Source organism: Pan troglodytes, chromosome 13 (genome assembly GCF_028858775.2).
Source record: "Pan troglodytes isolate AG18354 chromosome 13, NHGRI_mPanTro3-v2.0_pri, whole genome shotgun sequence".
Lineage (NCBI taxonomy): Eukaryota > Metazoa > Chordata > Mammalia > Primates > Hominidae > Pan > Pan troglodytes.
In genome coordinates, this window is record NC_072411.2 from 135,464,642 (window position 1) to 135,480,518 (window position 15,877).

Here is a 15,877-nt window from a genome sequence, read left to right on the forward strand (position 1 = left end):
CCTAGCCTCTTGCATCCTTTGGTTTACATTTATTTTGCCACCTCCTTTGTTTATTTATCTTCTTATTCCCAGACTGTGGTGGCAGCCTCATTCACTCAATAGACTCCTGTGACCGTAGTGTGGGCTGGGCATTAGGGCTGTAGAGATGAGTAAGCCAGAGTCCCTGCTCTGAGGAGGAATAGAGTCTAGTGGGGGAGACCAACTCAAAGGGACATTTGCTACAGAATGTAAGGGTGTTCACAGAAGCTGGGCACTTTGTTGGTTTCCTTTCCCCTCCTTCCTGTCTCTCCAAAGTTCCTGCCTGTCTCATCCTAATTAACCGTAAAACACTGCACACTGTGTTTAAATAGTGATCTGCATCAGTTATCAGACTTTCTCTTAAGTATTTTCATCACTTTGCCTACAGTTTAAAATCAAACTCTTCAGCCTCGAAATTGTTTATTCTAAGCACGGTTCCTGGACTAGTGACATCTTCTGGGAAATTGTTAGAAACGAAGATTCTTGGGCCCCACCTCAGACCTACTCTATTAGAAACTCTGGGGGTGGGGCCTGGTAATCTGTGTTTTCAGAAATGCTGTAGCTGATTGTAGTGACCTCTGAAGTTTGAGCACTACCACCTTTGCTGCTACTCAGGCTTCCTGGAACCAGCAACATTCCCATCACCGGAGCGCAGAAAGTCAGAAATGCAGATTGCTGGGCCTTGCCAGGAGAGCAGGTCACCTGTTAGTGGGCTCCAGGAATCTGTGCTTGAAACATGCCCTCGGAGTGATTGTTTTTTCTACTTGCCGAAGCACTTTAGGGGGCTGATATTCATTGTAAGTAAAATAAGAAGTCCTTGGAGGCTTTGGGTCATGGAAAGAGCTGTATCCTGCTTGCCTTAGTCTCTCCTAGCATTTCTGTTGAGTTCTGTGTCTTGGTAGACTTTGAAGTTTAAGCATCTAATCCTGAGGCTCCTCTGCCTGATGATCTTGCCTCCATTTTGCCCTTCCTAGGAGATTCCTACTTTAGTTCCTCTTTGGAAACCCCTCCCAAAATGAAACCATCCTTGTCTGGGGAAATCTTTGCCTCTGAACATGATTAACACTTTCCGTCATTACTCTTTGATACACTTTTGTTTTTCTTTGTGTTGTTAGTTTTTGTTTTGTTTTGCTTTGTTTTTTTGTCGCTCTGTCGCCCAGGCTGGAGGGCAGTGGCGCAGTCTCAGCTCACTGCAACCTCCGCCTTCCGGGTTCATGCCATTCTCCTGCCTCGGCCTCCCGAATAGCTGGGACTACAGGTGCCCGCCACCACGCCCAGCTAATTTTTTGTATTTTTAGTAGAGACGGGATTTCACCGTGTTAGCCAGGATGATCTCGATCTCCTGACCTCGTGATCCGCCCGCCTCGGCCTCTCAAAGTGCTGGGGTTACAGGCTTGAGCCACCGCTCCCAGCCTGTTGTTAGTTTTTATTTCATGAATCTGTTCTATAGCTAGCCAGCTCTTTGGAAGGCGGGTCCACGTCTTACATGCTTGAGTCCAGGAGTTCGAGGCCAGCCTGGGCAACATAGTGAGATACCATCTCAATAATTTTTTAAAAGGTGGGGGAGATTTTTGATAATTATTCTGCCTGATTTAGGATGGTTTCATGTAAAGTGTGTTCCACTTTCTAATCTCTTGGCATTACTTCTTGGGTTAAGATTGGGGAAGTGCCAGGTTGCCTCAAGATAAGGTATTAGTTTGTGCTTAGCTATGTAATAACAATACATATAGAGATGGAAGGACTGCTATACTACCACCTTTATCCCCCTCTTTTTATTTTATTCTGGGTCATATGGGGGGGGGCAGTTCTTTCCACTCTCATCGGATGTTGGTATCCTAGTGTCCAGCCTTGTTCCTTTTCTCCATCTACAAGCTTTCCCCAGACAGTGGTTTCAGCTACTCACTATAATCTGATAATTCTCACCTGTGACACCAGCTTTCTCTCGAACTATAAATCCACAGTTCTAGTTGTCTTCTGCTGTATCTGAGATATTATGCAAACACTTGGCAAAGATTCCAAAACTTCATTGACTCTGGAGGTGATCTGAACTCACTCCTGTGGCTTTAGGCACATCTGTTTGCTGACAGTGTCTACATGTTAGCCTCCAGCTTGGACTTCTTCTTGAGGTTCAGACTCTTAATACTCAGTTTCCATTTGACAGTACTCAGTTTTCACTTGAATGGCCACAACCGAACTCTTTAGGTCTCCTCCAAAACCTGCTCCTCCCACAGTCTTGCCCATTTCAGTGGGTGACACCTACCTTCTACCAGTTGCTCAGGCCAAAAGCCTTGATTCATCCTTGACTCCTATCTGTCTTCACACCCCATAGCCAATTCAAAGTCAAGTCCTGTTAGCGCTGTCTTTGGAATGGATCTAGAATCAGACCGTATCTCACCTCACTGCTCCCACCCTGGTCTGAGCCGCACTGTCCCATGTTTGCACTTCACAGTAGCCTGCTGGCTGGTCTTCCTGTTTCGGCCCTTACCCCACTGCAATCTGCTCTCCTTTTAAAACCCAAGTCATTCAGCTGCTCAGAGCCCTCCAGCAGCTTCCCTTCACGCCTAGTAAACCTCACAGCCCTCAGAGGTGCCCACAAGGCTCTGCATCATTTCCCCACCTCGTCCTTGACCGCACCTCCTCTGTCCCCCTGTGCCTGGGCTTCAGTCACCCTTCCTCCAAATACACCACCTGCTGTACACCTCTCCAGGCTCTGCTGCTCCTTCTGCCCAGAGGGCCCTTCCCTCAAGGGTCCACATGGCTTATTCCTCACTTCCTTACAGTCTCTAGTCATGTGTCACGTAGGAGAAACCCTCCTCAATTACGTTAAAATAGGACCCCCTCCCTCTGTTCCCCTTCTTGTGCTTGAGTTTTCTGCAAGCACATGTGACTGCTGACCTCACACGTGCTCTCAGTTGACTGTCAGCTGTGTGAAAGCAGAGCCCTGCACTCACTGCTGCGTCATCGGCACTCAGGTCCTTGCTGAGCCAGTGGGCCCCGTTGGTGCCTGTTACTGGGACTTCATTCAGGAACTTTCCACCCTTTATTCCTGATGTGCCTGGTGGTCACAGTTGCTTTGCTTTTTTCCATGTGTTTCATGTCTCCTCCTTTCCACTCATAGTGCCTGTAACTGCAGCTGCTGGAGACACCCGAATGGTTTATTGGCTTTGTGAACATGTTTCTGGAGTTATGGTTTCATTGCCTAATTGGAAAGGTTTGGAGTCTCATTTTTCCCCCTCCGTTTTTTGCACATTCTCTTCATCTGCCTGGTTTGCCAATTTAGTCCCGGACATGATGGCACATGGAATGACAATCAGCTACAAGAAATGGCCCAACTGAGGATTAAGCACCAAGAGGAACTGACTGAATTACACAAGAAACGTGGGGAGGTAAAGCTAGCCCTTTTCCTCATCTGTCTTCTGCCCTCTATGAGAGTCCTGTGGGGAGCGGGGGAGCTCAGTCACTTCTCACCAGAGTTGGCAGCAGCCTTAGCCATATGTGGCATCAAAAGTCCCCTCCATAGGAATAAAAGGGTGAGGAAACCAGAATGAAAAGACCAGGCAGATTGAGGCCCATCACCAGAAGGGCAATCCTGTGAGAGCGCTGCCAGTTACCATGCTCCAAAATCAGCATGAGAGGCAAGAGTGGAGAGGCTTTAAAGAACAAAAAAGCCTGCTACCTGGTGCGCTGAAGGCCTCACTGATGGTTTCATAAAGCTTTTCAGTACAAACCCTGAAATTTCAGAGACATTCGTGAGAAAGAATCAAGTCCTAGTCTGTGTTCGCCTGGATGGTGGTCTTACGGCAAAGCTCCAGTTGGGAAAATACAGTTTACCATCAGTACAGCTGAATTGATTATCTTTTCAGCAGAAATGAGTCTCCAAAAAGGTAGCTGAAGTTGAGGAGTAGACAGCTGTCCTCAGCAAGCCCCTGGCAGTCACCTGGAACACTTCTCATTCCAGCCAAGCTGTCCTTCAACAGGGAGTGGCAGGGATAGTTCCCCTTTGTGTCCCCATAGGCGCCTCGGCTCCTTGCTGTCACCCAGCTCATTTATTCTTTCTTAAAAATAAATCGCCACCCACTGTGTAGTTTCCAAATGAGGTCCTAAAATTTTTATTTATGAAAGTATTCTTCTTTATCTCCCAGTTAGCTCAATTGGTGATTGACCTGAATAACCAAATGCAGCGGAAGGACAGGGAGATGCAGATGAATGAAGCAAAGTGAGTAGAGACCCTGCCTCCTTGGAGCCTGGTCATTGGGTCCCATGTCCTTTGTTCCGCTGACCTCTTGTGTGCAGGGCCAGTGGCAGTGAGTGGCCACAGTGCACTTAGCGAGAGTTTGATTTTCAGTGCATGCACACTCTGGGATCCTTTTCTACCAGCTCTGAGAAGGAAAAAGCAAGGACAGTGCCCACAGGCTTCTAGCATCCTCCTAGGGAAGTCACCTTGGCTCTTGCAAGTGTCCCAGAGACACTAGCAGCTCTCCTGTGGCCGCTGTGTGTGGGAGCTGGTATGTTCCTGTGGTGGAGGTGGTAGGGCCAGGATAGCTGAGCACATGGCCCTTGGGAAAAGGGAAATGAGTTTGTGAGCAAAACTGTTGCTGACCAGGGAGAAGCCTGGCAGACAAGATAAATGGGGACTCTGAATCCTGAGACCTTGGAGCTGGGGTAGCGTGTGCTTGGGTTTCCTTAATATGTGGAAAGGGGTCTAGAGGCTTGGAAAGGCAGGGCGCTTGCTCAGGCTTTCTTGCTCAGGAAATGTCAGAGCTGGTGAAATATATAGGGTTTCCAGCCTCCTTTTAAATCCCCTTTACCAATCTAAGCATCGAAAGTTTCTCTTCCTTCACATCGTGTTTTTCCTAGTCATTAATAGGATGAATTTCACCTTAGGTGTTTCCTCTCCTAATGGATTATCCTGTAAACCATGGGGATGGGCCTGGCTAAAAGATGTTGTAACAGACACAAAGTGTTAAGCACTCAGCCAGGTCCGTCTGGCTCTGGCACAGGGCTCTGGCACAGGGCTCTGGCGAGGTACTATTCGTCCTCTGATGTCATGCTTCCAGAATTGCAGAATGTTTGCAGACTATCTCTGACCTGGAGACGGAGTGCCTAGACCTGCGCACTAAGCTTTGTGACCTTGAAAGAGCCAACCAGACCCTGAAGGATGAATATGATGCCCTGCAGATCACTTTTACTGCCTTGGAGGGAAAACTGAGGAAAACTACGGAAGAGAACCAGGAGCTGGTCACCAGATGGATGGCTGAGAAAGCCCAGGAAGCCAATCGGCTTAATGCAGAGAATGAAAAAGACTCCAGGTGGGCTATCAATCCACAGTTAGTGGTTTCCATCCTTAGTAGAGTAGAACCTAGGTCTTTGAAAAGAAAGAGATAAACCTGGCAGTTACTACAGGAGGTTTACCAGGGAATTCTTTCAGTGTTTCAAGGAGAAAAGCTAATTCTGAACAATATAAATTAAACCAGAGTTAGAAAAAGGAAATAAACCACAATTAGAATTCTTCCCCATAATTTTGTGAAGCTTTTTGTATCCATATAAAAATTCTGATCTTGCTAATGCACAAGAAGACTATAATCCAACCTTATATGAATATAGATGTGAAATTCCTAAATCAGACTCATTGATAGATTTTTATTTATTTTTTGAGACAGAGTCTCGCTCTGTTGCCCAGGCTGGAGTGCAGTGGCATGATGTTGGCTCACTGCAACCTCCACCTCCCGGGGTCAAGTGATTCTCCTGCCTCAGCCTCCTAAGTAGCTGGGATTACAGGCATACACCACCACGCCTGGCTAATTTTTGTATTTTTAGAAGAGGTGGAGTTTCACCACGTTGGCCAGGCTGATCTCAAACTCCTGACCTCGGGATCCACCCGCCTCGGCCTCCCAAAGTGCTGGGATTAGAGGTGTGAGCCCCACCGCCTGGCCATTGATAGATTTTTTAAGAATTCCCTGCAATCCTGCTAAGTCTATTTATTTAAGATAAATCTGAAACCTACTGAGACATGGGAATTAAAAGATGGATTATCAAGAAATCAATTACGTTAGGAATTTGAATCTCTGTTGTGGAAAATGTGCGTGTTTAAAAGCTGCCCCAGAGAGTCCAGTCATCCCCTGGTCAAGGTCCACTGATCAACCGTCTGTATACACTCTTACTAAAACCTGCAAGAGAACAAGGAGAGGTTCACTCTCACAACTCACAGAGAACACCGATCTGGATGTTCTGGCCAACCAAACATTGAAAAGAAGGAGTGATCACCCACCTAGAAACCTAAGAAAATGAGCTGAAAAGCTGTTAACACAAGTTCAGCAGATGCCAGGTGCAGTAAGTAGCTCATGCCTGTAATCCCAGCACTTTGGGAGGCGGAGGCGGAGGCGGAGGCGGGAGGATCGCTTGAAACCAGGAGTTTCAAGAGCAGCCTGAGCAACATAGTGAGACTCCGTCTGTACAAAAAACAAAAGCTGAGCATGGTGGTATGTGCTTGTGGCCTCAGCTACTCAGGAGGCTGCTGCGGGAGAGTTGCTTGAGCCCAGTAGGTTAAAGCAACAGTGAGCCAAAGTTGTGCCACTGCATTCCAGCCTGAGTGACAGAGCGAGACCCCATCCAGAAACAAACAAAAAAGCTTTACAGATTAGAACGTACATATTTTTAAATCCCCATATCAGTAGTTTCAAGTTTGAAGAGATTATTCCAGTTAATTTAAAAGTGAATAAATGACAATAGGAAAGAGTCTTTTAAAGGGAATAAATGACGATAGGGAAGAGTCTTTTAAAGGGTGATGATGGAAAAACAAGTTAGCATATCAAAGAGATAATCTGCACTACCATCATGTTTGTGGCAGCACCATTCACAATAGCCAAGATACGGATCAATCTACATATTCATCATTGGCTTAATGGATAAAGAAAATGTGCTGTACACACACACAATGGAATATTATTCGCTATAAAAATGAATTAAATCGTGTTATTTACAACCGCTTGGATGGAACTGGAGGACAGTATATTAAGTGAAATAAGCCAGGCACAGGAAGGCAGATACTGCGTGCTTCTACATGTGGGGCTAAAAGAAAAATGTTCTCCTAGAGATACAGAGTATAACTGTGGTTACTAGAGCATGGGAAGAGTAGTGGGGAAGGAGGTTAAGGAGAGATTACTTAATGGATACAAAAATACTGTAAATGGATATAAAAATACTGTTAGAAGGTGTAAGATTGGCCTGGTGTGGTGGCGCACACTGTAATCCTAGCACTTTGGGAGGCCAAGGAAGGTGAATCACTTGAGGTTAGGAATTCGAGACCAGCCTGGCCAACATGGTGAAACCCCGTCTCTAATAAAAATACAAAAATTAGCCGGGTGTGGTAGCGGATGCCTGTAATCCCAGCTACTCAGGAGGCTGAGGCAGGAGAATCGCTTGAACCCGGGAGGTGGAAGTTGCAGTGAGCCAATATCATGCCACTAGGCTCTAGCCTGGGCAGCAGAGCAAGACTCTGCCTCAAAAGCAAAACGAAAAGAATACTTAGTGCTGTGGAAAATGCCTAAAATTAATATAACCGAAAATAGGACACAAAATGTTTTCATACAGATGATCCCAATTTTGTATACTTTTTTTAAAAAAATGACTGGAAGGAATTATATGTACTGTTACTGGTGTTTATTTTTGGGGGTGGTGAGATTATGGTTTTTGATTTCTCATTTTATACTTACCTGTATTTTCTAATTTTCCGGTTTCTATTAAGAAAAAATAAGCTGTCCTTTTTGTATTGTTTCTGTCTCACATTTACTTTAAGCAGAATTGTTTGGCTTATGCCATGGAGCTTGACAGCAGTGTGAGGGTGTTGGGGGCCCCAGGTGAGCTGGATGCTGCTAGGTTGCATGTTCACGTCAGCTGAGAGGCTGCTGGAGGGAGAAGTTGGGGAGATGTGTGGTGATGCCAAGGAAGAGCCCCTGAGCAGTGCAGTGGATGGGGGGTAATGCACATTTCCTAGTGAAAATGCTGTCCTCATTCCCTAGCCCACCCTTTGAAGCATCTTCCTAGGGCTGTGCACTTGGAGGTATCATGTGATTGCAGATGTGGGACCTGAGGAGTCTTCATTACTTTGCTTAGGTAGCTTCTCCTCCTAGAAGCCTTCCTCCGTCATTACCCACTTCCTGCCTCCCCAGCTTAGATGTCCCTCATCTTCCTGCTTCAGGCAGCTGTGGTTTACCTGGGCCATATGTAGCACACTGTTTTGAGATAGCTCTTCACAGTCTGCCTCCTTCCCTTATGCTGCCACGTGTCCCTGTGGTCAGGCACAGTGGCTGCTTCATAAGATGCACTCAGGGCTGGGCGCGGTGGCTGCCGCCTGTAATCCCAGCACTTTGGGAGGCCAAGGCAGGTGGATCACCTGAGGTCAGGAGTTCAAGATCAGCCTGGCCAACATGGCAAAACCCTGTCTCTACTACTAAAAACACAAAAATTAGCTGGATGTAGTGGCAGGTCGCTGTAATCCCGGCTACTCAGGAGGCTGAGACAGGAGAATCGCTTGAACACAGGAAGCGGAGATTGCAGTGAGCTGAGATGATGTCACTGCCCTCCAGCCTGGGTGACAGAGAGAGACTCTGTTTGAGCTATTAAAGACCTTTCCTTTCAGCTATAGTGATGAATCCCTGATAACAGGTGGTGGTTTCCTCTCCCTGTGACCCTAAGTCAAGTTTTTATCTCCACCTTGCAGAACTGGGACCTGAAGTTATAGAAAGTAGATTTCGGACAGTCAACAAGTGCTTTAATCATAGAGTAGTGGTACTCACACACCTTATACCGAGATTCTGGTTTTTCCTCAAAGAGAGTTAGTTCACAGTTGTCTCTACCAGCTAAGACAATTTGGATAAATTGTATTTTTGGTAATTTGCCCTGTAAAACTTATTTTTCATCTTCCAGGTATAAAATCAAGAGTGTAATGCACTTTTTAAGCTATACCCACATCCCTTCCCAAGATTCTGCTATACTGCCTAGAGGACTTTCCTTCATTTTGAGAATTACCACTGTGGTAAAAACTTACGAGAAATTTCAGCAGAATTCTTGATTGCAGCTCAGTAGCATTGCTAGAGTTCTACATTAGGGGTCCTCCACCTAGCAGGCATAGCCATAGTTAGAAGTGAAATTTATCAAAGAAGAGAGAGTAAGGTCAGGGTTAGGAGTTAGGGAGTTTCTGAATTTAGGACTTGAATGAGAGACAAAAATGATTCTGAGAAGGGGAGTTAGTGGATGAGACTTTGACCATGTTAAAAATTTGTCACAGCCAAGACTTCTATGTCAAGCTTTAGTAAATTAAAGTTACTAATGTTATGTAAACTTTGACATTTCAAGAATCTCACTATATGTCAGTTTCCTCATTTATAAATGGCAATAATGACATTTACCTCAAAAGGTTGTTATAAGGCTTAAATGAGTTAGAGTCTGTAAAGTAATTAACAATGTCAGGTACGGGGAAGTCCTAAGTAAATCTTCACTGTTAGTAATCAGGCTGTGGGTGTGTTAATGCAGGTTGAGCATCCCATATCCCAAACTCCACAATGCTCCAGAATCTGAAACTTCTTGAGTGCCAACATGACACTCAAAGGAAGTACTCATTGGAGCATTTCAGATTTCCGATTTACTATCAATTTCAACTGAATTTCATATTTAGACCTGGATCCTGTCCTCAAGATTTATATCATGTTTATGCAAAACTTCGAAATCTGAGAAAATTCGAAATCTGAAACACTGGTAGTCCCAAACATTTCGAGTAATGGATGCTCAACCCGTGTAAGACTATTTGCTGCAGAAAACTTAAGTCACAACCATGACTAACCCTCAGTGAGCCTGAGGCACGTGTCTATCCTAAGATACCCTTGGTCCCAGAAGGCAGGCCTCCTCCTTTGCCAGTTCACTGCTTTCTCTAATAATGTGGCCTATCTCTCTTCTAGGCTTTACTCTGAAACCCTTTAAAAGGGGAGCCTTACTGATGTTATGAGTTTGGGCTTGTGACTTTTGAGTATTTTGCTCAGGGTAGTTGTTATTTTACATGCACTGAATGTGTTATTAGAACTGGTGGCTTCTAGAGAGCCCAAACCCCGTGCTTTCTTAAGCAGACATAAATGGTGGGCTTTTTTTTTTTTTTTTTTTTTCAACAGGAGGCGGCAGGCCCGGCTGCAGAAAGAGCTTGCAGAAGCAGCAAAGGAACCTCTACCAGTCGAACAGTAAGTAAAGATAAATGAATCAAAACTGTGTTCCTGAAAATTTGGCTCTCTTAAAAGTTTTGTTTTTATTTTTTTGTTTGTTTGTTTGTTTTTGAGACAGGGTCTTGCTCTGTTGCCCAGGCTGGAGTGCAGTGGTGTGATCATAGCTTCTAATGTTTTTATTTCTGTAAAATCATCTTACAGATTTTAGAAAGAAAAATGTTAAAGGAAGAAAATGAAAACATACAGTTCTTCCACCACTCAGAACTAACATCCATATATCATTTTAATTGTATTTTGCTGGCTTCTAATTTCTCACAAATCATGTACTGATATGGCCTTTGACCCTATTTCTGATTACCTACTTGAGATAGATTATTGAAAATAAAATTTGATGGGTCAAAGCTTTTGGAACATCACCAAATAACCTTCCAAAAAGTTTGTGTTCATCAGCTGTGAATGTGAATTCTAACTTCCTGCACTCAGTACCCGTTACTGCCTCACTGTTTCCTGTTGACACTTTGAACGATCAGTTTTCTGCCTCTTAATTGTGCCTGCCATGTAATGCGGTGGGGTTTTTGTTGTTGTTGTTTTGTTTGTTTTTTGCCTCCTTGCTCCCTTTGGTTTGTAACTTAAAGTGGAAACTTAAGCGAAAACTAAGATCTCTTGGAACAAAAGGAATCAAACTAGTTCTGGAGCTTTTCCTAATCTGCCTACAAGTTAAGGTGGGGTATCTTCTCTGAGATTTGAAGCTTTCATGGTGGTAGAAAAGAGTTTCCTTCGCTCTAGGATGTTTCTTTTCTATTGAAATGTGTTTTGGAATATAGTTTTAGAGTTTTGATCCACTATTTTTTAAAATGTTGGTTGCTTCCCTGTAAGTGGAGGGGTTTAAATTCAACTAGGAGTCATTCACCAACTAACGTCTCAATTTACAAAGAAACAAAGGTTCCCATATCATGCCTTTGCTTTAGATGTGTAGGGTACGTGTGTGTCTGCACTCTCAGATGTGGAAGATTAATCTCAGTTGTATTTTCCCAAGCCACAAAGTAAGTAAATAGTTGACCTGGAAATGAGATTTGGTTTCTTCAGAATAACAGCTTATAAAAGTGTCATTTGCATAACCGGGTTGACTGGGATAATTTAGACAGGTTGAGCATCCTGCCCAAGATCATACAGGAAGGGGCCGAGGTAGGATGCAAACACAGGGCTGTAAAAGCCTGTTATTTTATTTTGTATTTTATTTTATTTTGAGATGGAGTTTCACTCTTGTGGCCCAGGCTGGAGTGCAATGGTGCAATCTCAGCTCACTGCAACCTCCGCCTCCCAGGTTTAAGCGACTCTCCTGCCTCAGCCTCCCAAGTAGCTGGGATTACAGGCATGTGCCACCACGCCCAGCTAATTTTGTATTTTTAGTAGAGATGGGGTTTCTCCATGTTGGTCAGGCTGGTCTCGAACTCCTGACTTCAGGTGATCCGCCCCCTTGGCCTCCCAAAGTGCTGAAATTACAGGCATGAGCCACCGAGCCCGGCCTAAGGCCTCTCCTTAATCTCTATGCTTCCCTATGGAGTTTCTGGGTCAGAGGACATACATCTTTGAAAGGTTTTGATAACTTAGCAAATGCTAGTGTTTTCTTATGGTCCCGGGCCTAAGCACAGTTGCAAGTACTTAAAACCATAAAATTCTATTTTCAACAGGACATTGTCAAAGGCTCAGCTCATATTTGCAGTTTCTGTCTTTGCAGTTCTCCTCTCGTCCTTGTGTGGGCACAGGTGACTCTCGCAAACCTAGATCCCTGGGAAAGCCAATCAAGAAAATAAAGCACAGCCTTGTCCTCTTTCTTTCGACCTGCCTTTTATTCCCTTCTACATCCTGGCCAAGAATGTGGTGCAATAATTACACATAGTCCTGGAATAAATAGCTAAGGAAAATAAATTTACTTTGACCTGGTTTAACTTGCTTAGTAACAGGTTCTTAAGTATATATTTACCTAATCCAGATAATTATTTATTGAAAAGGAAAAATCTTTCTGTCAAGTTCTTATGAATCCAAACAGTAGGTGATGAAATCTTGGGTTATTACATTTAATTATCTTCTCCATGAAGGTTGCATCTCAGTGGGAGGTCATTAAGACCAAAATAATTACTTGCCCTCCTCCAAGTAGGAAAGACGTGGCCCATAAAAATGAGGAAGGGGGATTCCAGAGGTACTTTGCATCCGCTGGGATAAACAGCAACAAAGGGAGCATGTCCTATGACTTGATTATGTCATTTGAAGTGTGATGGGCTCTCCTAATGTCAGAGACACTATGTATTTAAGCATAAAATGCAGAGTCAAAAATGCATAGTGTTTAAATTTTGCTTTTCTATTTTTTAAAGTAATATTTGAAACTGGGTTAAGTTGGCTGTTGATTTCATGGCCCATTTAGCCATCCCTTCTTTCCCTGAATTCTCCCTACACTGTTGTTTTCTTATATTCCATAGCTGCTGCCCCTAACTACCCTAGGTACCCCTCAGCCCTTGTGTCATGGGAACTGTGCTTGGTGAGTACTGCAGCCCTTCAACAGTGATGCTGACTGTTGATGGAATGCCCTACTTTGGCACTGGTTATGTGGTTATAGACTCAACAGATCATATTTTATTGCTTCAAGTGGGAACTGTGTTTATACCTAAAAGGATCAAAAGCTCGCTTTTAAATTTATTCTCAGTTGAAATTCTGGATTTGATTTGAACAGGTTAAATGTTTATTGTAGTGTTGTTCAGAACATGGCAGCTCTTCCTTTTTCTCCAAAGAATCTTTAACGCATTGCTGTCATAGCCAAGTGGTTTAGGATCTAACTAGAAAATGACATTAGCATTTGCGGAACAGATTAATCACAGAACTGTTCAGGAGAATCAAAGAATCTCTTGCCTTTCTTTCCAGGGATGATGACATTGAGGTCATTGTGGATGAAACTTCTGATCACACAGAAGAGACCTCTCCTGTGCGAGCCATCAGCAGAGCAGCCACGTAAGTAGGCAGGTTTGGGCCAGGGAAAAGACAGCTTGAGGAGCAATATGAAGGCACATCTGTGGACATGACAAAGAATGCAGTCAGATGCACCCAACCCCTTACCCCTTTTCTGGGACACCCAGCGTCGAACACACCACAGAGGTGTCCAGTCTTTCTCAGTTCACCTCTGCTTAATGGGAGGGAAGCAGAACACGGGTGGCTTCAAATGCTTCTAAATACAAAAAAATGTAGTGGCTTACTCAAATATGGACAGTGAAACCTTATTAAGCAGAATGATTGTTTAGGTTTGATCATCCTGTTTCATTCTTACTAGGGCTTCCCCCGCCCGCACCGCCCTTCAAGAGTGGGGATTGGTTACTAACAGTCAGAAATTGTGAAGTTAGTTAGCCAGGAATTGTGAGGTTAGTTGTCTAATGCTTTATTTCCAGGGAAATTAATTTAATACTAGGGAACCTTGTTTCTTTTGAAACTTCTAGGCTGGGTTTTCCCTTTCCCTTCCCACTGTTTTCTGGCAGTTTGGTACTGTGTTGGGTTTCTCTTGGCTGGGGTTTGGGAACTAAGTGGGAAACATATTCCCAGTTACCTGTTTTTGTGGGCTGTTTATTGATTGATTATTTGGGCAAAATGTTTCTAAGGTTTAAACCTATCCTCCCCTCCTCTTTAGTAAGCGACTCTCGCAGCCTGCTGGAGGCCTTCTGGATTCTATCACTAATATCTTTGGGTAGGTTAGAAGACCTTTCCTTTTTAAATGTGTATAAGTATACCTAAGTATATGTACATGACTTATTTTTATTCTTTAAATGTACACCAGGTGTCAGTGGTGCAGAGTATACATATGCCTTAATATCAGCTTTTCATTTAGCTTCTTCCTTTTTTCCTCAACTTCCTTTCCTCTTAATCTCGCTGCGTGCTGATCTCTGGCCTTTCCCTTTAGTCTGTCCGAGTCTCCCCTTTTGGGACATCATTCTTCTTCTGATGCTGCCAGGTGAAACTATTATCCTCTCTTAGTCCAGCATGTGAGTGTGGGTCCTTAACAATTATGCCGATCACCGCTTCACTGCCCTCAGTCATCAGATGTTCACGTGCTAACGAGGATGCTTTGCATGTTCCTAGGAATGCCGGGAGCCCTCAGAGCAGGGCTGCCAGGTTGAACACTTTGTACAGTACTCATGCTCTTGTTGCTTTCTTTTGGCATGCGTTAGACTCCACATTGATCACAAGTGATGAGGTTGATTCTAACTAGGCATAGAAATAAAATAGTTTTACAAAAAAGACCAAAGAGCTACCTCTGAGCTAGCTGTTACATTAAGTTGAGAAAGTTTCCCAGCAGCTTATTGACTGGGTAAGCAGTTGTTCAGGATTGCTTTTCATTGTTGGGTTTTGGAGTCCACAGGTTAGTGTGCAGGAGAGTAAGGCATGTGCTGGCTCTCTTTCTCATTTGAGTGAGGGTGCTTTTGATTTTTTTGTGAATTGTTCTGTAGTTTGAAGAATCTAGAAGGACAGGCTATCAACAGAGGCAGTCTGCTTAAGCAAGGTCGTCTTGGAGTCCTTTCTAACAATTTGATGAGCAGTAAACCTCTGCAATCCTGTCTAATATTTGTCTTTATGTTATTTCTTAGGAGACGCTCTGTCTCTTCCTTCCCAGTCCCCCAGGACAATGTGGATACTCATCCTGGTTCTGGTAAAGAAGTGAGGGTACCAACTACTGCCTTGTGTGTCTTCGTAAGTATGCTTCAGCCCCGAACCCCACCACGCTTGATATGGTAACAGAGCCTGGCAATTAAAGGGTCCTTTCTAGGCCTGCAGCTAAGCGTTCCATTGTTTTACTTATATCAAGCCTTTCCACCTTTTGGCTCTGTCAGCTGTGAGAAATTGATATATTTTGCTTAGTTTCAGAGGACAAAATTTGTTACAGCCATCCTCTGTAATGGCAGAGCTGACTGAGAAAGGATTGCTAGCATGAGGGATGGGGCAAAGGAAAAGTAATTAGGGATTGTGAAGAATGGGAGAGGGATTTATATGATTATTGTCACCAGTTGGCTCCAGTTTAGAGTGAGTTGCCAGTCAGTGGTCTGTTATGGAAGTTCAGTAGGACAGCTGTTGGTTTCATGAATTATACCCCTATCTGTATGACTCCCAGCCATTAGGGGTCTATGATTGGAAGCAGTCCTGGGCAGAAGCCACTGTGATGGATACCAGGGCTGTCACCCGGAGTTCAGAGCTGGGTCCTAGTACTAGCAGGTAGTTTGCATCCCAGCTGGGGTTGTTGAGCAGAAATTGAACCAGCCTGGGGAAACATTCAGTACCTGGCTCAGAACTGTCCAAGCATGAGGAGGGTAGGAAACAGAGCACAAAGAACAGAACCTGGAGAGTTGGACTGACTCCAATACTGGCCTAATAACTGGCAGCGGGTGAGTGAAAGGAGCCAGCTTTCAAAGCAGGGAAGATTTTGCCGTAAAAATGGGATGGAATTTATATGGGGGGAGCTTTGGGTTCCAGGTGTAAGGAGGGACTTTGCTAGTTACACAGTGGACTGGCTGAGTGATGAACTGCCTTGACTGTTGTAAAGAGAGTTCCGCTTTGGAGGAGGAGTTGGGATGGGGTGCATCAACGCCCCTTCCCAGTCCCACTCCACTCCTGTGATT

The 15,877-nt window shown here is 44.3% G+C and overlaps 1 protein-coding gene across 7 annotated transcripts in view; it reads left to right on the forward strand.

The window, feature by feature from the left end:
* Nucleotides 1-15,877, forward strand: part of ATG16L1 (autophagy related 16 like 1) — a 44,022-nt gene that overhangs the window by 8,188 nt on the left and 19,957 nt on the right. For 2 of the 7 annotated variants that reach the window (XM_009444577.5, XM_016950729.4), the window contains exons 3-10: nt 3,299-3,404; nt 4,161-4,234; nt 5,076-5,327; nt 10,179-10,244; nt 13,143-13,229; nt 13,897-13,953; nt 14,167-14,217; nt 14,852-14,954. In XM_009444577.5, the coding sequence (XP_009442852.1) occupies nt 3,299-3,404; nt 4,161-4,234; nt 5,076-5,327; nt 10,179-10,244; nt 13,143-13,229; nt 13,897-13,953; nt 14,167-14,217; nt 14,852-14,954 (796 nt within the window). The remainder of the gene's footprint in view (nt 1-3,298; nt 3,405-4,160; nt 4,235-5,075; nt 5,328-10,178; nt 10,245-13,142; nt 13,230-13,896; nt 13,954-14,166; nt 14,218-14,851; nt 14,955-15,877) is intronic. The other 5 variants (XM_001150056.6, XM_063790881.1, XM_001150112.6 and 2 more) reach the window with 4 other exon arrangements.